Here is a 24,187-nt window from a genome sequence, read left to right on the forward strand (position 1 = left end):
TACACCACGGTTGCCAGGGAGCCTGCAAAGCTGTCCCCATAACAACACATCCTTGTGTAGTAAAAGGACTGAAGTCCTGAACTGTGTTTCCCGTTTAGGAGTTTCTCTTAAAAGAGTTGAGAAGACTGTACTGGTAAGTTTTAGCCTCCGTTTGATTCATCCTTATGAAGAACTCTTGAGTGGGTAGGAATTTCTCTTGAGTTTCGACCGCCTCTCTCTCAGGCTGTTTGGCCAGGTCTTAGGAGCATGGCCTGACATCTTTCCTTTTCCAGTGACATGTTGACATTTCTCTTGACCTATTGCCAAGATATTGAATTAAGAAGGAGGCTTGGCTATGTGAGTTTACTAGATAAAATTCAACCTGTTTTAAATATAGGATGAACTTGTAAAAAGTGTCCTCAACAGATACTGTCAGGGTTTGATGTTCGGAATTTTCAAATGTCTCCCAAGACCATGGGTGAATTGCTTGCTGTTTCTGGTGGAATTTAAAAAAAAGAAAGAAAAGAAGCTTAGTGTCTTTTATATTGGAATCACACAGATTTTATGACTTCTAAATAACATAATTTTTTTCTCCACGGAATTTTTTTTAGATATACTTGTAGGGAAGTTCCAGAGCTTAACGTGAAATCACACCTTGAATTTCTGAGGAGGTGACAAGTAAACAAGTCTTCCAGGTTCTGGAATCTGGCTTAGATTCCATTTCTGGTGCATGCAAACACGTGTGCGCACATGTACACACACACACACACACACACACACACACACACACACACACACATACACACTCAAGAACAGACTACAGACAAGTCCTGGAAGTATAGTTACGACCCCCATCATGTTTCGCTTTCACTAGGTCTGGTCTATGCTGAACAGTGTTAGTTCTCCTCTGCCTTCTACTTCCTGCTCCATTACTACTCTTCTCCTTTTTTTTAAAAAAAAAAACAGTTTTATAGAAATTTATTTGTCATATAACATTGTGTTAGTTTAAGGTACACAACATAATGATTTGATATTTGTATATATTACAGAATGATCACCACAATATATTTAGTTAACATCTCTCAGCTCCCATAGTTATCAAAAAATATGGAATGCTTCATGAATTTGCATGCCATCCTTCTCTGTATCATTCTGGTTTTAGTATATGTGCTGCTGAGATGAGCACAGTTACTTCTTTTTCTTTATCATCATCATCTTCATCATCTTCATCACCATCTGTTGGGTGTGCAGAGCCTGTTGCTATCTTTCCTCCCTTCCTGGATGGTAAAAGGCAATCACAAAAGAGAAAAGGCCACTCCTCTCAGTTCACTATTTGCATTTCTTCCCATTTTCTCAGCTTCTTAAGACTCCACACTCCTTTCTGGGGAGCAGCTTCATATTTTTTTAATTTACTTCCTCTAGCTGTTATTCAGCACCTTGATGTGTTCTAGAACGGTCCGATGAAAATAAATGATCAAACCCAATGAAGCTGTGCTGTCATGTAATTTTTATGTTGAAAGAATGCGCTTACAAAATTGAGTTATGACTGTTTTCCTAATTAAATCATTTTTCTTTCTCACAGTCTAAGCAGCTAGGGCAATGAAAATAATTTTCATTGGAAAATGAAAACCTAGAGGCAGCAGCATACTTTCCTTTACTGTCTCTAGCTGGGCAATAATAACATGTCTATGTCTTTCCATGACATCACCACTGAAGCGACAGGAACGTGAAATAGCAAGTTCAGGAGCTTCTCTGTGTTTGTTGAGCTGTATGGAAACAGTCAGCAAGAAGCTGGTTATCTGGGAATAATTCCTTTATAAGCAAGGTTTTCCCAGAGGACACATGGGAGGGGAAATACAGTTTTGGATTAAAGGGGAAAAAAAGTAAATTCCATTTCCTATTGTCAAAATAATTCCTAAGGAAGTGAGTGATGTTAATGGACATTTTGCTATTTTGGATAAGGTTGTTGTTTTTCTTGTTTCCGATTATGAACTCCTAATTTTTTCTGGGCTATTTTTAGTGCCATTGATCATGACAATGTTCTGTACTGCAAAAATATGATAACGATTCTGGATTTCTCAACTTTTGACCTGAATGAATTCACTTTAAAGGAAATGCCCAGAATTTCTGTAAACGTTCTGATTGTGCAAGGTTTATAGGAGTGCTGTCGGTATCCAAGACAATTTATAACACCTAAATTAAAGTGATTTTTTGCAACACAAAGGCCAGTTAATTGGGAAAGTTTACAAAGCCTCCGTTGGGGGGATGAATCAATGTGTCCTTGGTTCACTGTAGGATAGCATCGAATAAATGAGTGCCAAGTGAATGTTTAAACACACTGATCTTATTTTACACATCTTGGCAGGTTTGTGCACTCATGTCAGAAACAAAGGTGCAAAATATACACAAAAGATACACAAAAAGATACACAAAGGTGTATCTCTTGAAGTACCTTCCACTGCCCCCAGTGATGCTCTTGTAATGTACATATTCCTTCCCTTAATTGCGCTATTAATCCAGTTTGAGCTCACCTTTCCTTATGAAGATCTTCTATCCCAGTCACTAGAACTAAGTCCCCCAAGGTATGGCCGGACATGGGGTAATTAGCAAGGAGCATTTCATGGCCTGTATGTGCCCAAACCAGAGGGCAAGCTTCAGGCAGCACCAACTGCCCGTGTCATTAGAGAATGAGCAGGTGTAATCAGAGCTAATAAAATGAAGCAGTTTTGGGGAAATCTGAAGAAGCAGAGTTTCATTATGGGACAGCTAAGTTTTGACACATAAGAGAAAGGAAATGTGGATTTGAAAGACTTAGTAGATATTTACTTGGTGCCATTTTGAAAATAGCTCTTCTCTCTTGCCGTGCCTTAGAGACATCTTGGTGGCCTGGCCCACCCGGGGCCCCCAAGTATCCCATCGGATTCCGCCCCACACTTGTTCTCCTGTTTTATCCCCCAGAGTGGAATTTGCTTATAGATAGTCATTTGCTCATTTTTTCCTGTTTAAACTGTCCTCCCTTACAAAAAGTAGTTCAAACTTGCTTTTCCCCTCCTAACTCTGCATCGTCACTTTGAACTGACCCAGTGGTCCTTTAGGTTAAGATTTCTGATGTTGTTTTTGTTTTTCTATAAGTAGACTGCGTCTAACTGTAAGGCCAGGCAGTTAAGTACAAGCAGGTGTGCTTGTTTATATGACTCCAAAATAGCCAGTCTGTTAGTCAAATATGTGGCAGGAAAGGTTTTTATCAGTCAATAATGAATTGCCTGATACCATGTAAACTGCGTTAGATTGTGTTTGTAATTTTATTTGATTGTTTCTGTGCATATCTGGGTGGTTTTGGGGGGTAGATTATGAGGGGAACAGGCTCTCTCTGTCTACATTTCCACATCTGTCTTCTTGTCATGTGACTTCTGGGGGTGTCCTGGGGGATACAAAGAGACACCTCTCCTTCAGTTATTTGGAATGAACTCCTTTTCTAATTTCTTGAATGTTCTAGCTATCTGTGAAGGCCAAAACATATAAAGTGTACTCCAGCAAAAGGGGAAATCGAGTAATTGCCAAAACCTCTCCCAAAGTGTTGAGCTCCCAAATCCTAACTTTTAAAATTAATTAATTAATTAAATTTTTTGGCTGCATTGGGTCTTCGTTGCTGCACATGGGCTTTCTCTAGTTGCGGTGAGCGGGGGCTACTCTTTGTTGCAGTGTGCGGGCTTCTCATTGCGGTGGCTTCTCTTGCTGCAGAGCACAGGCTCTCAGCATGTGGGCTTCAGTAGTTGTGACATTTGGGCTCAGTAGTTGTGGTGTGCAGGCTCTAGAGTGCAGGCTCAGTAGTTGTGGCGCACGGGCTTAGTTGCTCTGCGGCATGTGGGATCTTCCCAGACCAGAGATCAAACCCGTGCCCCCTGCATTGGCAGGTGGATTCCTAACCACTGAGCCACCAGGGAAGTCCCCCAAATCCTAACGTTTTAACGGTGCACAGAGAGAAGTAAAAAGCTCTGAATGGTGTGGCCAAATGGCAGCAAACACTTGGCAATTTGGAATAGTAGTGCTGACACTGCTTACAGTAGGATTTCTAAGGTGGGAATGCAAGGCCCGAGGTTGTGAGGACATCTCTTACTCTCACTTGAAGGGAAAAACCAGCCCAGTTCTGAGCCCAGTGAACTGGTACTTTTTCCACTGAAATATCCCTGCTCTGACATTTAGGTTGAGCTATGCTGTGTGAACCACTTGGATCCAATCAAGTCCTGCCATTATCTTTTGTGAAGCCAGTCAGGGTTACTCTTATTTTCATGTTATCCTTGGGTGGTTGACTGTTCACTCTAAGAATTACACAATGCATGACTCCCTTTCAGTACTCATGCTTCCTATGAGGGTTTTCTTTTCCCTGAAAAAAATTTTTTCAAGTTGTTTTATGAGAAAATGTATATTCAGCAAGTTTATTCAGCAGAGATTTATAGAGTGACCTGTCATATTCCAGGCTAAGAAGCTGAGACAGCAGAGAGTAGTGACGAATAGCCCCACATTTTGGAGACACAGAGAGCTGGATAAGAATCCCACTCTCCAGCAGTGTAACTTTAAAAAGATTCCTTCGCCTCTGTATGTATCCGTTTTATCATACGTAAAATGGGAGTAACTGTATAACTTCACAGAAATATTGCAGGGATTCTGTGAAATAATGTATGTTGAGCAGTTAATGTTTGTTCATGTTAATTGAAAAGAATGAGCTTTTCCCTTGCAGATGGAGAAACGTTTGAAGTGCTCTTTGTATTTTGGATTTGGCTACAATTTGAGAACTGCTGACCTGTAGTTAGAGAACCTTTGCTTCTGCTTTGCTCCATTTTGTCATTCTAGTGTCAAGAGGAATTTAAAATTACTGGATTCACATGGCACCATGGATTTTAAAGTTCTTTTTTTTCTTTTTTTTTTTTGTGGTATGCGGGCCTCTCACTGTTGTGGCCTCTCGGGTTGCGGACCACAGGCTCCGGACGTGACGCGCAGGCCCAGCGGCCATGGCTCACGGGCCCAGCCTCTCCGCGGCATGTGGGATCTTCCTGGACCGGGGCACGAACCGCCGTCCCCTGCATCGGCAGGCGGACTCTCAACCACTGTACCACCAGGGAAGCCCCTAAAGTTCTTTTTTCAATTTTTCAAGTAACTCGGGGAACCTAATTTATCATTTGATGGAATATTTTGGAAGTCACAGGTGTTTATTTTAAAAAAGAAAGAAAAAGGAAAAGAAGAAGCATCAGTCCTAAAGATTGTTGGATGAGTCTTCAATAGGGGAATGCAGCTTACAGTCTGTGCCAGGTTGGTTGTAAGAGAATGGGGATTTGAGACAGAAGTGGTTTTAAATCTGATGTGGAACCACACACACACCACCTGCCCCAACCCAGGCTGGCTAAAATTAAAGAGGCTGACAATACCAAGTGTGGGTGAGGATGTGGCATGACATTTCTGGTTTAGAAAACACTAAAGCTAAGTAAGGTTTGTTATGACTGAGCCACCCCACTCCTGGTGTACACTCAATTGAAAAATGAAGACGTATGCCCACAAGACATGTTCAGTGGTATGGAATTAGAGGCGATGGTTGCATGACTATGAATATACTAAAAAAGCTATGGAATTGTACACTTTAACAGAGTGAATCTTATAGTATGTGCACTCTATTTCAGTAAGACTGTTATTTTTTAAAAATCCATAATAGGAATATCCACAGTAGTTTTACTCATGACAGCCACAAACTGAGGAAATAGACCATACATCAATCAAGGAGAAATAAAGTTTGATCTCTCCATACAGTAGAATAGTAGACTACAGTAAAAAAAAAAAAAGTCTACAGCCACATAGGTGATTCAGATTTATTGATTGGGAAGGAACCTAGGCTCCTTCTCTGTCTGGCGGTGGTTACATGGGTGTTTAAAGGTGTAAACATTCAACAAGCCCTACACTTAAAATTCAAGCTCGTCGTGCATTTTACTGTATTTATGTTATAATTCAGTTTTTAAAAATCCGATGTGGGTGCTGCAGTGGTGCCATCCTCAGAAGCACAGCTGAGCGTCCTCTCCTGCTGGTTCCGGGAAGCCCAGGTGTTGGGTCCGGGAGACCCTCCCACCTCTGGCTTTGACCCTGTCTTTGCACTGCAGATGGTCTGGGGTTTCACTTACTGGGGAAAAAGAAGAACCCACAGAGTGGTGCCTCACTCTTCTGGGCACTGGCCACCAGTTCTCTTGAATGTCATGGTTGGAGAGGGTTTCTAATCAATATGCAGCTCAGTGCCAAGGTAAAGAAAGTGAGCTCAGGCTTCCTGGTAGCGTTGCGGAAGTGTCGATTGGTCTGCTTCACAGGCTTTACCCTTTCTTCAGAGAAAAGCAGCCTCTGCTGAGCGCTGTCTCCTTGATGGAGGCGGGCGGGGCTCCTGGCTGCACCGCCAGCTCCCTGCACGCAGACTTTCTGCTTCCTGTAATGGAACCCAGGCGAGGACCGTGGTGCAGATTTCTCTATTCTCAGCCTCCTAAATTGTACACGGGGTGTACCTTGTAAATGGCATGGGAACAAGACAAGACATTTTCTTCCCTCTGGGTCACTACACTGGGCCTCACTGTGGCAGTTGACAGATTTTCTAAATTAACTGCTCTCTGCTTTTTTGAAACATATATTTGAATGTCTGTAACTATGTTTTCAGTTTAAACTTCGGAGACAGACTGACATTAAATGGCTTCTCCCAAGCAGTCCGTTTGCCTGCATCTTAGGGACACCCCTTGTGTGACTGACCTTCATGGACCTTCATGGCTGTGGCTACAGCCAAACTCCTGAGCTGCTTCCTCCCTTGCTGCATGTAGTCCCTTCCCCACTGCGTCAGTAGACATCTCTGGCCTGGACTTGGGGTCATAGCCTCATCTCTGCCTCCCTGTCTTTGTTTTCCCCCTATCTTCATCTCTCTTATCTACTTCCTACAGATGTTTTAAGTCTGTAAAGACTGTCTTTTTACACTTCTTGAAAATTCTCACTGGAACCAGTCAAGGAATGAATAAAATTCCCCCATCCCTTTCAAAAAAAAGTTGTAAGTGAGAGAATAAAATTCAGTCCCTGAGAAATAACTTTATAGATGATTCCTTTGTCTTAGGGAGGGGAACACTGAAATCTAGAGAGGGGAACGGCCAGCCTGAGGTTAGTCAGTGAGTTTGTGACACAGCAAGGGGGCACTGGGGACTCTCAGAGTGCTGGCCCACTGCTCTCTCACGGACACGGCACAAGAACAGATTGGAATGAGCTCTTTTGAAGTCCAAGTCCAGACATGCTACACTCCCAGGCGTCCTGGACCCAGCTGCCCACGGTCTTTAAGGGAATAGGATTCCCATGGGATTTTTTTCAATACCTTGCTAGGAAAAAGCAGTTTCCAGCTACTGGTTTTTTCTTTCTCTTCAGGTTTCCTTCAGCTTTAATGGTGGCCTCCACCCAACTCACACTTTGCATTTTCCGTTAATACCCAGTGGCTTAGCGTCTGTGAGTTTGTTCATGCTGTTCCTTCTACGTAGACAGCCCTTTTCACCCTTCCTCACCTGGTAATTCTTATCTGTCCTTCAAGATTAGCTCAGGCATCATCTCGATGTGGGCTTGTTCCTGCAAACTGAGTATACCCATGTCTTAGCACTTATCATATGGTATTGAAATTATTTGCTTAATAACCTCTGCAAGTAGCTAACCTAGAATGGGGTGCTGGGGGCAGGTTCTTGCCTTTCATTTTTGCCTCTCTAGTTCCTAGCGAGGGACTCAGTGAAGGGAATTTGGCCTTAGTGTCCTTCCAGCAATAACTCAAAGTCCTTTTCCTTTTTCACTTCTAATTCAGTGAAAGCTTCTTTCTAAACAGTTTGTTGTTCTTTTAGCTTTCCTTTTGTAAACTCTCCAAAAGAGCAAGGAATTATGTCTTAGCTCGGGCTGCCATAACAAAATGTCATAGATTGGGTGGCTTAAACAACAGACATTTATTCCTCCCAGTTCTGGAGGCTGGGAAGTCCAAGATCAAGGTGCCAGCAGGGTTGGTGTCTGGAGGAAGCTCTCTTCTTGGGTAGCAGGTGGTTGTCTTCAGCTGGGTCTTTGCATGGCAGAGAGAGGGCACAAGCTCTCTGACCTCTTCTTGTAAGGTCACTAATCCCATCATGAGGCCCCGACCCTTATGACCTCATCTAACTCTAATTACCTTCCAAAGGCCCCATCTCCAAATACTGTAATATTGGAGGTTAGGGCTTCAATATATGGATTTAGGGTGGAGGAGGGTCATGCAATTCAGTCCATAGCAAAAGAGTGCACAGGTGACCCATTGACGTTTTACAGTGAGTGCCAAGAGTTGTGTAACAAGAGCTAGAAAGTCTTCATCGTTTGTGTAAATCCCTCAAGTGGAACTGAGCTGGTAGAGTGAGTCTTGTGCAAGCTTTGTACATTTCTAAGGAGTTCTCACTCTCTGGTCATGTAAAACTGGGTGTGACTAGACCTGGAGCTGGGGTATAGCCCTCGACATCATAGGCTCACTTCTCCCAACTGATATTTCATCAGGAATTGTTGGGATTAAGGAAGAAGGCAGGTTAGAAGTAGCAAAAAGGTTTTTACCAACTGAGCACCGCATTTCCTATCTTTAAGCAGGTCTTGTATATCGTTTGGCAAATCTATTCCTTCACCTCCATTATTACTAAGTATAACAATAATGTGAATTGAAGTTGTTGTTAAATGGAGATTAAAAAATCCTCATGACCTTGGAGTAAGTATAATTATGGTGCTTTTATTTAAAGCTCCTTTGAGCTTAAAATCATTTCATTTCTAAAAATAGACTGCAGAGATTAGATCTATTCTTTGAGAGGATCAAAATAACTTAGAATATAAAAACGCCTTAGCTGCATGCTCCTCCTTTCCAGAAGCACAGAGTACTGCTTAGCTGGGAGACTGATAGAACTTCTTAATCAACAAGGCAAAGTTTGAAAAATAACTTTGGCAGAAATCCATCATTCTAAAAGAAAGTCTGTCAGTAAGTGAGTACATTTACTGAATAAAATGAGACTGAAAAAGTTGAGAAAAAGTACTAGAATGAAGAATCTATTAATACTATACCAGGCTGTCACTGAATTGAATTTGAAGGCAAATTAGAGTAGTCTCAAATTCTCCATTTGTCTTTGACGATTGGATGTTCTGAGTATGTCTACATTATTTTGCTCTTTATACTTCTTGGCAAAGGAGTAATACTTGGCAAATTATAGCCCCTTTATTCAAAGAAATTATAGTATATTATAGAAAATAAAACAAACAAAAACAAAACAAAACACCCAACCAAATCAGGTATTTTAGGATGAGCTGAAGTGGAATGCCCAGAGAGATAGGTGAAAGGAAAAAGCCCCCCCTAAGGTACCAGGGAACACCGCTTCAGCAGACATGATTTAATATGGCCTCTTAAGTAATGTGAGTACTAAAGAGAAAAGTCTGACACCCAACCCCTTCTGAGGGAGAGCCAACACTTTCTGCACTGCTGATCCAGGAAGATTGCAAGTCCAAGATAAAAGGTCCAAAGGTCACAGATTTCTGAAGCTGGAACCAAGGGATCAGTGTCAGATGGCATAAAAGACACACAGGTCTTTTCAGTATACAGCATGTGTTAAAGAGTTCAGAGTTCTGGTACTTGAACTCTTCTATCCACTTCTCCCTTCTTGGTATATGGACTAAGAGAACATATGGACAAAGAATAGTAGGCAAGTGGGAAACAAAGTTGAGTTGAAAAACTCAACCTTAGTTTAGAGACTTAAGGCTTTCTGCTCCCTATAGGAGGCATGGCTTCCTCTCCATCCTCCACTCCCACCCCCCAACAGGTGAAGACAGGGTAAAGAAAATTTTATTGCATGGATTCAAGAGAAGAAATAAATCATGTGGAGTCTGGATTCTTGCCTTTAAAACACTGGAATCCCACTAACTAGTGTAGTGAGCTTCATTAAGTGTACAATCAGATGAATAATTCTTCCCATTAGAGTGAACTTGGAAGAGATTGAAAGGATGGAAAGCAGAAGAGTTTCCTCCCCACAGGCAGAGAGAATCATGAGGAAAGGAAACTGTATGTTCCTCTCACCTCCAGTCTGCCTTATTAATCATCATCAGTTGCATCATATCTGAATCTCTGTGTCTGAAGAGAAAGAGACTGTGCCCTTAAGAAAGTCCTGTTGCCCTTGGCTGATATGTAAAAGATCCTAGGCAATGATGAAAATAAAAGCTAATTTAAATTGTAATGATGAGTTAATAAGATTGTCACTAATCAGGAAGATGTTCAGAACAAATCAAATAAAGCCTCCCCACCTTGCCTCACCATGGTGACATCCAAGGTGGCTCTAGGGATATAGTGGTCAGCCATATCTGGTTTGAAAACCAGTGTCTTACCATCTCTCTATGTCTTAGTTTTCTCATCTGTATAGTAAATGGAAATCCTCTACTTCAGAGTAGACTGTTGTACATTGTGACAGGCCAACATTCAGCTGAAACAACTAGGGTAAAAACAAATAAATTGCAAAAATCATATTTTTAAAGAAATCAGAGATCTGTGAAAGCAATGAGAACTAAATTAAATAAATTTCCAAAGAAGGAAGAACCTTCCTAGGTATACTAACACAGGCTATTTTCTTCATGGGGTTGGGGGAGGTGAAGGATATTTGCTGATTCTGGGTGTGGCCTAAGGATCTGACTTTGTCCAAGAAAAGGAAATATTCTGTGGGAAAGAGAAACTAGCAGAGCTTTTGGCAGTCATGTGGAACTGGCTTGATGGATTGGAAACTAGAGGAGCCCCAAAGGCAAGTCCAGTATTCCCACGAGACGTTTTCTGAACTCTGGAGCAGTTCTGGAGGCTGCTGGTTGGCCCAGAAAGGCAAAGCAAAAGCTCATAATCTTGGGGGTACTTAGGAGACAAAATCTTGCTAAAAAGAGGAGCCTGAAGCAAATATACAATGACTCTTCCCCTAAAGACTGTTGCCAGATTTTGAATCTACATGGGATGGGAAGCTAAAAAGCTAAGGTCAAAATTTCTGAAAGGCAGAACTTACAGGAATGAGAAGTCAGAGATCTACCAGGCTCTTACACACAAGTCTGGAAGGGCCATACCTGAAGAACTAGATAAAGTAGAGATGGACTGAGCCTTACTAGAGCTATAGCCCATCTCTGATTCACTCAATCCCTGATTATAGTTCTTTTACATGTAGTGTTCAACATACGAAGCTGTAGACATGTTAAGAGGCAGGAAAACAACATGACTGATAATTAAGTGGAAAAAATAATGAGAGCATAACCACAAATGATCTGGGTGTTGGAGCTAGTGATAACTTAAAAGTGACTCTGAATAATATGTTAAAGAAAATAGTGGAAAAGATGAATTAAATGATGGGAGAAATTCAATGCAAAATTGGAATCTGTAAAAAAAAAATCAAAGTTATTTAACGGAAAAAATATGTGTGAAATTAATAACTTAGTGGATGGGTCTAAGAGCAGACTGGACACAGTGTTACAGGATTAGTGAAGCATAGAGAGGGAAAAAGAATGGAGAGAATAGAACAAAGTATAAGAGACATGGGGGAGATTGTCAAAATGTCTAATATGTATGTACTTAGAATTCTAGAAGGTAAGGAGAGAAGCAATATATGAAGGAATAATGGCTGAGAATTTTCTAACACTGCTGAAAGACATCAACCCACAGCTTCAAGAACCTCACCAAACCCCAAACTAAAAATACAAAGAAAAATAAGTATGCTTAGGCATATCCTAGTTAAAATGTTGAAAACCAAAGAGAGAAAATCTTAAAAGTCAACCAGAGGAAAAAGACATTACCTTAAATTTTAAAAGTAACTGACATTTCAACTGAAACTATGAATACCAACAGACAATGGAATGACATCTTTAAAGTGCTGAAATTTAGGGGATAGATTATTCTCAACACTCCATTCCTCTATTCTTACCTTAAAGAACTAGTCACCAGCCTCTTCAAAATTACTATGAATATGTTTGGAGAATTACTACTTGAGGTTTTCTAGACTTTTTCATTAAATATACATGCTTATTTCATCTCCTAATTCTCAGATTTCTGTTGTCTTGGATTCATATCACATAGCATGACATTGGCTTCTAAAATTCACATTGGAAACTCATTATATATCAAGTAAAGTAGTACTTAATTTGGATAGACACATTATGCTCTAAAGTAGAATATAAATATTTGAAGGTAGAATGAATGAATGGCTTTATAAAAAGGAAACTGATATAATGGTATGATTCATGTATAGTGAATCATTAGTTAAGGTGTTGGATGGAATAGTGATTTAGAATTCCTTTCTACTCAAAATGTGGCTTTGACACCAAAAGCACAAGCAACAAAAGAAAAAAATAGATAAATTGGACTTCATCAAAATCATAAACTTTTGAGCTGCAAAGGACACCATCAAGAAAATGAAAAGACAACCCACAGACAAATCATATATCTGATAAGGGAGTTGTATCTAGAACATATAAAGAACTCTTAAAGCTCAATAGTAAAAAGATAACACAGTTTAAAAATGGGCAAAGAATCTGAAGAGACAATACTACAAAGATAAATAAATGGCCAATAGGCCCATGAAAAGATGTTCAGTATCACTTGCCATTAGGGACATGCAAATCAAAACTACAATGAGATACCACCTCACTCCCACGAGGATGGCTATAATAAAAAAGACAAATAAGAACAAGGATGTGAAGACATTGAAACCCTCATACACTGTGGTGGTAATGTAAAATCGTATAATAAATTATTCCTGTGGTGAAGATGGTGATGGTGATGATGATGGTAATGATGATGTCTTATTTACCAGGTACTGGCTTATTCGTCAATGTTATAAAGTGGTTCTGTGAATTTTGGCAGTTTTGTGGATACTTTACTGAAATTAAGAACACACCACTAGAGACTTCCCTGGTGGAGCAGTGGTTAAGAATCCACCTGCCAATGCAGGGGACATGGGTTCAAGCCCTGGTCCGGGAAGATCCCACATGCCACGGAGCAACTAAGCCCGTGTGCCACTACTGAGCCTGTGCTCTAGAGTCCGTGAGCCACAACTACTGAAGCCCGTGCACCTAGAGCCTGTGCTCCGCAACAAGAGAAGCCACCACAATGAGAAGCCCGCATACCACCACAAAGAGTAGCCCTGGCTCGCAGCAACTGGAGAAAGCCTGCATGCAGCATGAAGACCCAACACAGCCCAAAATAAATAAATTAATTAATTAAAAAAAAATACATCACTAATGAGGGATTCAACCCTACCTTCATATGAGAATTCCTAGGGAATTTTTTTTTTAATGCTGATACCTGGACCTTATTATAAGATATTCCAATTTCATTGATATGGGACAGGACTTTAGTTGTTTTTGTTTTTGTTTTTGTTTTCTAACTTCTCAGGAGATTCTGTTGTGCAGCCAGGGTTGAGAGCTACTGAGTCAAGTTGACATCTCCAGGGTTAAGCAAAGCTACCATTGAGGGTTAACTTGGAAGTGGAAAAGGAGGATTGGCACAGGAACCAGGAGGCCTGGGTTTGAGTCTGCATTCTTCCCTTTTTGTGACTGTGTGCTTTGAGCAAGATATTTGACCTCAAGGAGCTTCAGTTTCTTCATCTGTAAAATGGGACAAAGCACCCTTCCCTCCTGTGGAGGGTTGTTGTGAGGAGCAGATGAATTCATACATGGGACACTGCTGAGCCTGACACCTGGGACATTTTTTTGCCCTCTTTTTTTTTTTTTTTTTGCGGTATGTGGGCCTCTCATCGTTGTGGCCTCCCCCGTTGCAGAGCATTGGCTCCGGACACGCAGGCTCAGCGGCCGTGGCTCACGGGACCAGCCGCTCCGCAGCATGTGGGATCCTCCCAGACAGGGGCACGAACCCGCGTCCCCTGCATCTGCAGGCGGACTCCCAACCACTGCGCCACCAGGGAAGCCCTGCCCTCTTTATTTAAAAAAAAATTTGGGGCCATGCCATGAGGCATACAGGATCTTAATTTCCCGGTCAGGGATTGAACCCATGCCCACTGCCTTGGGAGCATGGAGTCTTAACCACTGGACTGCCAGGGAAGTCCCTACCCTCTTTAAATTTTGGTTACTTTCTTTTCTTACCTTCCATGAACTAGATATTTATGTCACTTTTTTTTTCTAATTTTGTTCTGTTATTGCTTTTTCCGTAAAATGTAGGAGTTTGTTAAAAGTCATCTGAGGTTTCTCTAGGTTTAGAATTTATCCTTTCTTCACGTGACCTTGATCTCTTTACGTTCCTCAGCTATATTCTCAGTCCCACTGTGCTTACGGTAAATGTCATTTTTTGATACCTGAAAAAGTAATGGCTTATTGTATATTTTAATGAGGTGATACCAAATGCTGTTAATAGCTATGCCTGGAGTTTAGCATGATTTGTCTGTCATTAACTGATCCTGGAATAAATCATAGGATTGATATTGAATAAATTAATTCAATATTTTTAAAACACCAAACAGGGGCTTCCCTGGTGGTGGTTAAGAATCTGCCTGCCAATGCAGGGGACATGGGTTCGAGCCCTGGTCCGGGAAGATCCCACATCCTGTGGAGCAACTAAGCCCATGTGCCACAACTACTGAGCCTGCGTTCTAGAGCTCGTGAGTCACAACTACGGAGCCTGCATGCCACAACTCCTGAAGCCCACGTGCCTAGAGCCCATGCTCCACAACAAGACAAGCCACCACAGTGAGAAGCCTGCACACCACAACAAAGAATAGCCCCCGCTTGCTGCAACTAGAGAAAAGCCTGTGCATGGCAACGAAGATCCAATGCAGCCCCCCAAAATAAATAAATAAATAAAACACCAAACAGAGTTCTCAGCCTTAGCTGTGGTTTCTGTCTAGTGGATTTGGCATAGTTTCTTTGGTCCTAGGCGAGAAAGATAGCCTGTTCTGAGATTATACATTTTTATTAGATTTACTCTTTAACCTAAAAGAAAGGCTGGGTTGGTTACATTCATATGTGAATCTGAAACACAGATGGACTCCAGGACAGTCTGACATTTCTCTACAGCCTGTGAGAAAGCTAGAGTCCACTGTTCCCTGGAGATGTGGCAGTACCATCTGGACAGTGCTGGAGTTGGATGGTGTGGAGCAGAACACCTCACGTTTTAATGTGCATGCGTATCACCAGGGGTCTGTTGCACCGTAGATGTGGCTCATTCGGTCTGGGGTGGGGCCTGAGATCCTGCATTTCCTGCAAGCTCCCAGATGGTTTCTATGGCAAGGGTATAGAAGACAGCTGTTCTTCTGTCTTCCCAGCACTTTCCCTACCTTCCTCCAGGGAAACCTTCCTGCCTCCATTCCAACCATGAAGTTCAAGGGTGAGCTTCCATGTTCTTACATTACTCTGTTTCCCAGGCCACAGTCAATTGGTTCAGGGACCAATCAGAATCTTCCCTGGCATTTTTGGACTTGGAACCAGAGAGCCAGTCTCAGATCTTCTCTGTGGAGCCCCATGGAGGTAATTGGTCCAAGAAGCACAGATGAGGGACAGAGAGATTTTCCCCAGGGTTCTCAGGTCTGGGTTCCAATGTCCCAAATATATGAAAAGTGATTTAAAAATAAACAACACTGTGATCTTTGGGGTTATGTTACCAGCTCTGACGATCAAGTGCATTTGTGTAAACTGTTTCAGGCACTTACTGTATGCAAGTCTCTGTTGCCGGGCCCCGAACATACAAAGATGAATAGCTCACCTCCTGTGTGGGGAGACCACCATTTCAGTAGAATTTGACGTGTTCAATGGTAAGGGGTTACGGAAGCCCCTAGAAGAAGCTTCTTATCCCCTCAGGAAAAGTTTTAGAAATGGATTTTCAAAAGGTGAATAGGGATTGTTTGAGGAGGCCTGTGAAATTATTCCAGGTAGAGAAAACTTGTTGAGCAAAGGCAGGATGATGGGATGAAACAGGGTTTGAAAACCTATAACCAGTTTACGTGGGAGGTGCATGGCTGAAACCGGGGCAGTTACGGTGAAGGGCCTTGTATACACGCTGCCATTGGCCACTTTTTCCTTATGTCCTATGTATTTCAACAACAACAGCAACATCAAAACAATAACAAACGGCAAAGCTAAATCTCTGATTCTCTTCCAAATACATGACTCTCTGGCGGGTTCCCATCAACAACTGTTCCTCTTTATTTTCCCTTAAACAAACAGGAAATTTGTCTCAGGATCGAAATGAATGTTTAAAAAACAAACCTGATCTGCTTTAAATACTAAAATCTGTTTAAATAACACAGAGGTTGTGACATCCATTGACAAATCCAGGAAGTTCAAAGCCCCGCCGTTGACACAATGTATTGAGTTCTGCTGTTGTTGGCAGCCCGAACTGTGGCAGGTCCTGGTGTTTGTCATTCAGGTCTTCATGTGCGCAAGGCAGACATTCCTCAGACCACAGGCTCTTTCTTCTTTGGGGGAACATTTGTATTTTTTTTTTTTTTTTTAGATTTGTATTTTTAAAAATGCTTTTTGAAAGCAAGAACAACGATTGACGGTATTGGCTGCTACTTCCATCTGCTGAATGGCAAGCCCCAAGAGTAACTTGGAGTCTTTCTCATGGACAGATTTTAGTCGTTTTAAAGGTCAAAAAAAAAAGTTTATGCTTTTGCTGACATTCATCAACCTAAATTGAAAGTCTGTATCCATTAAACACTAACTTCCCAGTCCTCATCCCTCCCGGGCCCTGGTAACACCCATTCTACCTTCTATCTCTATGAGTTTGGCTGTTCTAAGTGCCTCATATAAGTGGAATCATACAGTATTTGTCCATCTGCATCCGGCTTATTTCACCAAGCATAATGTCGTCAAGGTTCACCCGTGTTGTAGCATATGTCAGAATTTCTTTCCTCTTTAAGGTTGAATAATATTCCATTGTGTGTGTGTATATATATATATATATATATATATATATATATATATATATATATATATATATATATATATATAATCACGTTTTGCTTACCTGTTCATCCATTGATGGACACTTGGGTTGCTTCCAAGTTTTAGCTATTGTGAATAATGCTGCTGTGAACATGGGCTTGCAGATATCTGAGTCCCTGCTTTTAGTAGACTCTTATTTTCAAAAACACTGCATGGAGCTCATGTGGGGCTTTTCTGGCTGTGAGAAAAGGCTGACCTGAGAGTCAGGGCTTTGGCTCCACTGCTCCCTGCCATGAAGTCGCCGGGGCCTGGAGCAAGTCACACACCATCTCTGGGTCACAGTTGCCCCACCTCTGAGCTTAGGGAGTCGGTTGCACCTCTCAAATTCTGCCCCCAGGTGCCCTTGCATGGGACATTCTGTACTCAGACTTGCACAGTCAGCGGTGAAGGTGAAGGGTCTGTTCACCTGTCTTCTGTTTGTTCCTCGGTGGAGTGGACTCTTAGCACAAGCAGATTCGTCATTCACACACTTCCCAGTGTTTCTGAGCAGCCCCGACGGCCCATGGCATATGGAAACCTGTTGCTTTGCTGGGGCATGAACTTGAAGCTCATACAGCTGAGATGGATGTGTGGGTGCAAGTCACTTAGTGGGTGAGTCGGTCTGGACACCTGCCCAGGGTCCACCCCTCAGTGGGGTGTTGTCAGCTGCTACTCATCCCTTCTTACATTGTGACTTTTGTGAAGTGGTAGAACTTTGGTGACTCTGTGTGTGTGTGTGAGAGACACACACACACACACACACACACACACACACACACACTCATGGGGTGGGGGGCTGATGGGAAATGCTTCTAAAAAGAGAGCTGACCGCTGGGGCTGGTGATGGAGGTAAAAGAAAGCTGAGAAGCCTAAGGAATTGAGGGTCCTTCTGGAAATAGATTAAAAAGTGGCCCATCTGCCTCCCCAGTAGCTCTACAGAATAAACAAGTTCACTATAAATTCCCTACAGAAAGAAGACAGACCTCCTTGTGAAATTTCACTGAGTGTCTCAGCCAGCAGAAGATTTGCTCATTGAGAGAGAAAAATTTAGAGAAGTTTGAAAGAGGGGCCCAGGAGAAAGGCAGGAGACCATGCAAACGTTTCCAGGAAGCAGCAGATGGAAAGGCACCAGTCTGGCTATAAACCAACCTTATTTTCAAGTAAGGGCTGGTTTGAAAATTCTCAGAGGTGTTTTTCTTGGCAAAAGGTGCAGTTAATAGGAACAAGCAGGCCAGCTGTCTATCTCATGGAAGACGAGATTCCTCCTAAGCTGAAGAAACCCATAGAGGAACAGAGCCACAAGCCCTCAGCTGTGACTGTTGCAGGGCATGTGGGAGGTGATGGTTCCACAAAGGAGACCGAAAGTCATATGAAAAAAGCCATCAGAGAAGATAATTAGAGGAGGCCATGTATGTATATGTATTTCAAATCATCGTGTTGTGCAATTTAGATATATACAATTACATTTGTCAACTATTCCTCAATAAAGTTGGAAAAAAAGAAAAAACTGGTAAAGAGGGCAAAGGAGACGAAGACAATGGTGGAGAGTTAAGAAAGGCTTCAGAAACATTATGAGTTGTTCCTTTAACACCAAGCTGCTATCACTAACCTCCGTCAGCAGAATGGAGGCCTTTTCAGCAATTCCAAGAAATAAATCTCTGTTGGCATCATCCCAGGAAATGTCCAAGAAGTTGCAAAAGTAAAGAGGAATTAACGAGATTAACTTTGGTTAAGACTAAGGAAGTAGGGCTTCCCTGGTGGCACAGTGGTTGAGAGTCCGCCTGCTGATGCAGGGGACAGGGGTTTGTGCTCCGGTCCAGGAAGATCCCACATGCCGCGGAGCGGCTGGGCCCGTGAGCCATGGCCTCTGAGCCTGCGCGTCCGGAGCCTGTGCTCTGCAACAGGAGAGGCCGCAGCAGTGAGAGGCCCACGTGCCTCAAAGGAAAAAAAAAAAAAGACTAAGGAAGGAAAGGAAAGAAAAAAGTAAGAGAAAATGACAATAAAAGTAAAAACAAAAGGGAAGGTGATAGGGACTTCCCTGGTGGCACAGTGGTTAAGAATCCACCTGCCAATACAGGGGACATGGGTTCAAGCCCTGGTCCAGGAAGATCCCACATGCCGCAGAGCAACTAAGCCCATGTGCCACAACTACTGAGCCTGCACTCTAGAGCCTGCGAGCCACAACTACTGAGCTTGCGCACCACAACTACTGAAGCCCGCGCACCTAGAGCCCTTGCTCCGCAACAAGAGAAGCCACCGCAATGAGAAGCCCGCTCACCGCGATGAAGAGTGGCCCCCACTCGCCACAACTAGAGAAAGCCCACGTGCAGCAACGAAGACCCAACGCAGCCAAAAGTAAATAAATAAGTAAATTTATTTTAAATAAAGGGAAGGTGATAAAAATGGGCACAAATGAGATAAAATAATATTTCTCCAAACTGCTAAATGTTAATGAGTGGAAAACATAGATGAAAAATACTTTTGGAAAAAATGAAAATGAGAAACTTGAATCCAGGAGAAAGAGAAGGCTTGATTAGGATTAAAGCCCACCCCAACTAGAAGCTCCAGGTCCAGAGGCAGTCAGGTCAGAGTAGAGACCACAGTAAAGACCATCTTTATCCTTTATAGGAAAAGAAGCAGGGAAGCTAATGAATTAATTCATGTGGTTCGTATAACCTTGTTTCCAAAACCAGACAATTGCATTGCAAGATAATAAAATTTTAGGCCTACTTCATTTATAACCATAGATACAAAAGTCCTAAATAAAATGCCAAATAAGAAGAGGGCAGGATGGGGGAAGAAGAGCTGCTCTTTGAGATAAAAGCTCTTTAAGATAAAAGCCACCACTCCGTTTTCACTTTGAGAAATCTGTTTCCTCTTGTCCTTTGCTTTCTACTTTGCAACTGTCTCTCTGACCTTGTTGCCACTTCTTTTTTGTTCCTGAGGACACCACAGGTCTTTTTCGTTATCAAGGTTTTTGCTGCAAATTAAGCAAGGAAAGCAAACAGAAAGTGACCTTAAATGAATAAACTACTACAAAGGTTCTAAGAGCTCACAGAGTTTCTGTACTGAACGTTCCTGTTTATATTTCCAGACTTCTTTTTGAGATGGTAAATGAATGAAGATGAGACCCATTAAACACACTCCCTCCTTCTGACCGTCTGGCTTGTTGCCTTGTTCCCAGCTTGGGACCTGAAGAGGCCTCCAAGACTGGACATGACGTCCCATTGAGTGAGATGGCAGTTGACATCTCTGAGGGCATCCAGCCTCCGTGACCTATCCCGATACGGCTTGCTTTTTACTTCTTCTCATTGCAAGGAAGCAAGTCCTTAGGGTGACCTTCCTCATGGAAGCCGTTTTATATTCCAGGATGCAGAATTCTGGGAAAAAAACATCTTTCCTGAGCAGACATTCCAAAGTTGGGTCTTTGATTCTCAAAACTTGTTGTGCTGATGTTTAGAGGCACCACTGGAGGCTAGTCCTGTTACTGCCATTCCTAAGAGACTTTTTTTTTTTTTTTTTTTTTTTTGCGGTACTCGGGCCTCTCACTGTTGTGGCCTCTCCCGTTGTGGAGCACAGGCTCCGGACGCACAGGCTCAGCGGCCATGGCTCACAGGCCCAGCCGCTCCGCGGCATGTGGGATCTTCCCGGACCAGGGCACAAACCCGTGTCCCCTGCATCGGCAGGCGGACTCTCAACCACTGCGCCACCAGGAAAGCCCCCTAAGATACTTTTATGTAATTTCTAGCTCTGAGAGATGTGGACTAACCTCTTCCCTCTCCTGTGGCTTCTAGATGTTTGCAATTAATTAATTAATGATTTCATTGCTCCCTAGGAAGTACGTGGTTTCTTAGAATGTGTGTCACGGGCCAGAAAGACAGGGGCATTAGGGAAGGGCGAGAGATGGTGCTGTTAGCAAAGGCAGGTTGACAGCTAGGTTTTTAGCTGGAGGATCTGGGAACAGGTGAATGAGTACTTCTGACCTCGAGGATTCTTTTTACACAGCTGAGACAAGATGGAAACAGGAATTCTTGCTATGCCCCTGCCCAGGGGAGAGATGAGTTTGGATGTTGGCTTTCAAACTCCTCCTTTGAAGAGTTTGGAAGTTAAATGTTTCTTTGAAGATTCTCACCTCAAAATAGGCTAGAACTTAGCATTTTCCGCTAAATACAGGGGTATTTGGGAAAGGTATTTAGAGGGACTGGGAAGTGTTTGGGGGCCTAGGAAGTGTTTGGGGGCAAAAGTCATGAAGTGGGAAGGCATGGCTGATGTCTCGGATCTGAACTAGCATGAACTAAGCTTGGGAAGAATGGCTTTGGAGAAGGTTTCCGAGGTCCTGCTATTCTGATGAACTTTTGTTGAAATGATTTCTGCAGGTGATCACGGCTGGTTTATCGATATTGCTGTTTGATATGATGCTGACCAGGGCCACCGTGGGATGGTAAGTCTTTTGCATAGAGAGAGGAGAAGAAAATTAGTTGTGTTTCCTTGGGATACTGATATTTGCTCTCAAATGTTGAAGAAAGGGTGTGTGTTTGGGTATATATTTTATTGACATATAAATATACATTCAGAAGAGTGCATCTATCGTGAATATTTTCACAAACAATATACCACACCTGCTGTAGCCAGCATCCAGAGCAGGAACCAGAGCCTCAACGGTATACCTTTCAGCCACTCATCCACACAAGAGTAACTGCTATAGGTGAACCACTAATTATGTGTGCATATAACTATGTTTGTGTTTTTGCCTTTGACCCTTCAATTCATTTTCTCCTAGTCAAGTTCCAGATCATCCTTGTTTAGAACACATCCATCCATTTGCTTAAAGACAGCACTGCCTCTCCCTCCTGTATTTGAGCAGAGACCTGAAGGAAGTGGGGGAGCAAGCCCTGGGGACCCTGGGGGGAAGCAGCAAGTGCAAAGGCCCTGAGTGTGCTTGGTCTGCTCAAGGAGCAGTGTGGCCGGAACGGGTTGATGGGGGAGAGTAGTAGGAGATGAGGCTGGTTGGTGGCCGACCATGTGGGGTCTTAAAGGCCATTGTAAGAGTGAGGGGGGAAGCGACCAGAGGATTCTGAGCAGGGGAGCCACTTGCTCCTAGGTTAAAAACACAGTCCTCAGTCTGCTGTGTGGAAGATGGGCTGTAGGGTGCTGCCTCTGAACTCTCTACACAGACTGCCGATCCGATAGCTGATGGAGTTAAGACTTTTTTTTTTTTTTTTTTTGCGGTACGCGGGCCTCTCACTGTTGTGGCCTCTCCCGTTGCGGAGCACAGGCTCCGGACGCGCAGGCTCAGCGGCCATGGCTCACGGGCCCAGCCGCTCCGCGGCATGTGGGATCTTCCCGGACCGGGGCACGAACCCGTGTCCCCTGAGTCGGCAGGCGGACTCTCAACCACTGCGCCACCAGGGAAGTCGCGGAGTTAAGACTTTGATCCACTCCAGCTTGCTAGTATTCAAGCTGATACGATCATTGCCAAGGGTGGTGGTTTTCAGCTTCAGGGAAGATGAGGCTAGGTGGGGAGTGATGGTGAGTTTAAACTGTTAAGGCTGCTGTCGCTCCTCTCATTAGTGGGCGCGCTTTATTTTGGGGGGTATATACTTATGTATTTTAAATCTACATAGTAACGGGTGCTATTTGTGAGACGTTTAAGACAATGCAGAAATGCATCGAGTAAAAAGTAAAGGCCTGTCATCCTCTGCTTCCACTGTCTCCACTTGCCAGAAGTCACACCAGTTTGATTCAACAGTGAGAACAATGCACTGTTTGGTCCAGGATGTCCACGCTGAGGGAGGTGGGCTCTATCGTCTGCCAAGTGAAACCACACCGAGGGGTGCCTGTCGAGCCAGACGAGCCTCTCATCCACCCGGGAATGGGTCAGTCCTTGCCAAGTCTTCGCCCAGCCTGCCGGCTGCTGTCCAGATGACCCACAGCTTTCCTCCCCTATGACCACGGCTGCCTGCTGTCCGGCCTGAATCACCAATGCAGCACATTATGGAGAATAAGTCATATTTGTTGTTGCTACTTACTGGTCTCTTAACCTCTGTTTTAAAAAGGAAGACAAGCCTAGGGCCACTTGAAGATAATGCTTATTTCCATTCCAGTGTGGATGCATTGTTTGACAATCCCCCCTCACCCCCGCCCCAAGAATGGCACTCCAAAACTGAATTGCAGACAAGTCTTGGAATAGGTTTTTCCATTTCTTTATCAGCATGATGGAAAGAAAAAGCATATTGTTGCTTAGCTTTGCTCAAATAAGGCATAGTTCTAGAAAATCCATATTTTTTCTCATTCTGGGGCTGAGAGTACCCCTCCCTCCACTTTTTTGCATTCATGTGCACATTGGACCTGCAGAATTGTCACCTGTTTGCTCAAAAGCCACAGTGCTGGTTGGTGGGGCCGGTACTCGTGCTCGGTGTGTCTAGGGCCGCCTCCCCTCTCCCAGGACGTCTTGCAAATAATCCCCTGCCTTGTGCCGTCTTAGCCACACACACACAAATGGTGTCATTTTAAAACATCAATATGAGGTTCCTGCAAGATAAATGTGAGGGGCAGGACCAGGCCCTGGGAGTACCATGAGGAGGAAGTCCAAGAGGTGACTTTGCATCTCATGTGGCTTTGGGCTGGAAGGGGTTGGTTCAATAAACAGATATTTCCTGGAGGTCTGTGTGCCAGGAACAGCTCTTGGATAAAAGTGTAAAGTCACTGCCCCTGGGATGTCTGTTATTGCTCATCTCCCTGCCTGAGGGCAGGTCTGTACCTAAACCATCTAGACTGACAGAGATGAATCTTTTTGCTCACGGCATTTGGTGAAAGCGATTTTCAACCCCTCTCAGGAGCCCCTAATGGGGCATTTCCTGCCCCAAGAAGAAAAACGGAAGGAAAAGAAAAACTAGGAAATACTCCCACACCCTCCTCTTCTTCCTCCTCCTCCTAGTCTCACCTCTTCCTTTGAATAATAATAACAATTTATTGAGCAACTACTATATTTCAGACATTTTTATATTATCTCATTAACTTTCACAACAACCCTCCAAGTTAGCCCCGTTTTAAAGATGAAGAAGCTGAGGTTCAGAGACATTTAACTGATTGTCCCAAGATTTTAGAGCTACTAGGTGATTGGACCAGGATTCAAACCCAGGTCTGTGGGTGTCCAACATCCCATAAACTTCACATACCTCCCTAGAAATGACGTGGGAAACGCCAAGGACTTAGCAGCACCGTAGAT

The 24,187-nt window shown here is 43.1% G+C and overlaps 1 protein-coding gene across 7 annotated transcripts in view; it reads left to right on the top strand.

The window, feature by feature from the left end:
* TMEM241 (transmembrane protein 241) overlaps positions 1 to 24,187 on the top strand; it is a 107,204-nt gene that overhangs the window by 72,719 nt on the left and 10,298 nt on the right. For 2 of the 7 annotated variants that reach the window (XR_010836909.1, XM_067015231.1), the window contains exon 14: positions 21,336 to 21,400. Coding sequence is in view for 5 of the 7 variants with exons in the window: in XM_067015231.1 (XP_066871332.1) it covers positions 21,336 to 21,400 (65 nt within the window). In the remaining 2 variants the exon portion in view is untranslated. Of the gene's footprint in view, positions 1 to 14,498; positions 14,852 to 17,929; positions 18,120 to 21,335; positions 21,401 to 21,587; positions 21,665 to 22,683; positions 22,836 to 24,187 lie in introns of those variants that run through there. The other 5 variants (XR_010836910.1, XM_067015237.1, XM_059040876.2 and 2 more) reach the window with 5 other exon arrangements.

This window comes from Kogia breviceps, chromosome 15 (genome assembly GCF_026419965.1).
Source record: "Kogia breviceps isolate mKogBre1 chromosome 15, mKogBre1 haplotype 1, whole genome shotgun sequence".
Lineage (NCBI taxonomy): Eukaryota > Metazoa > Chordata > Mammalia > Artiodactyla > Physeteridae > Kogia > Kogia breviceps.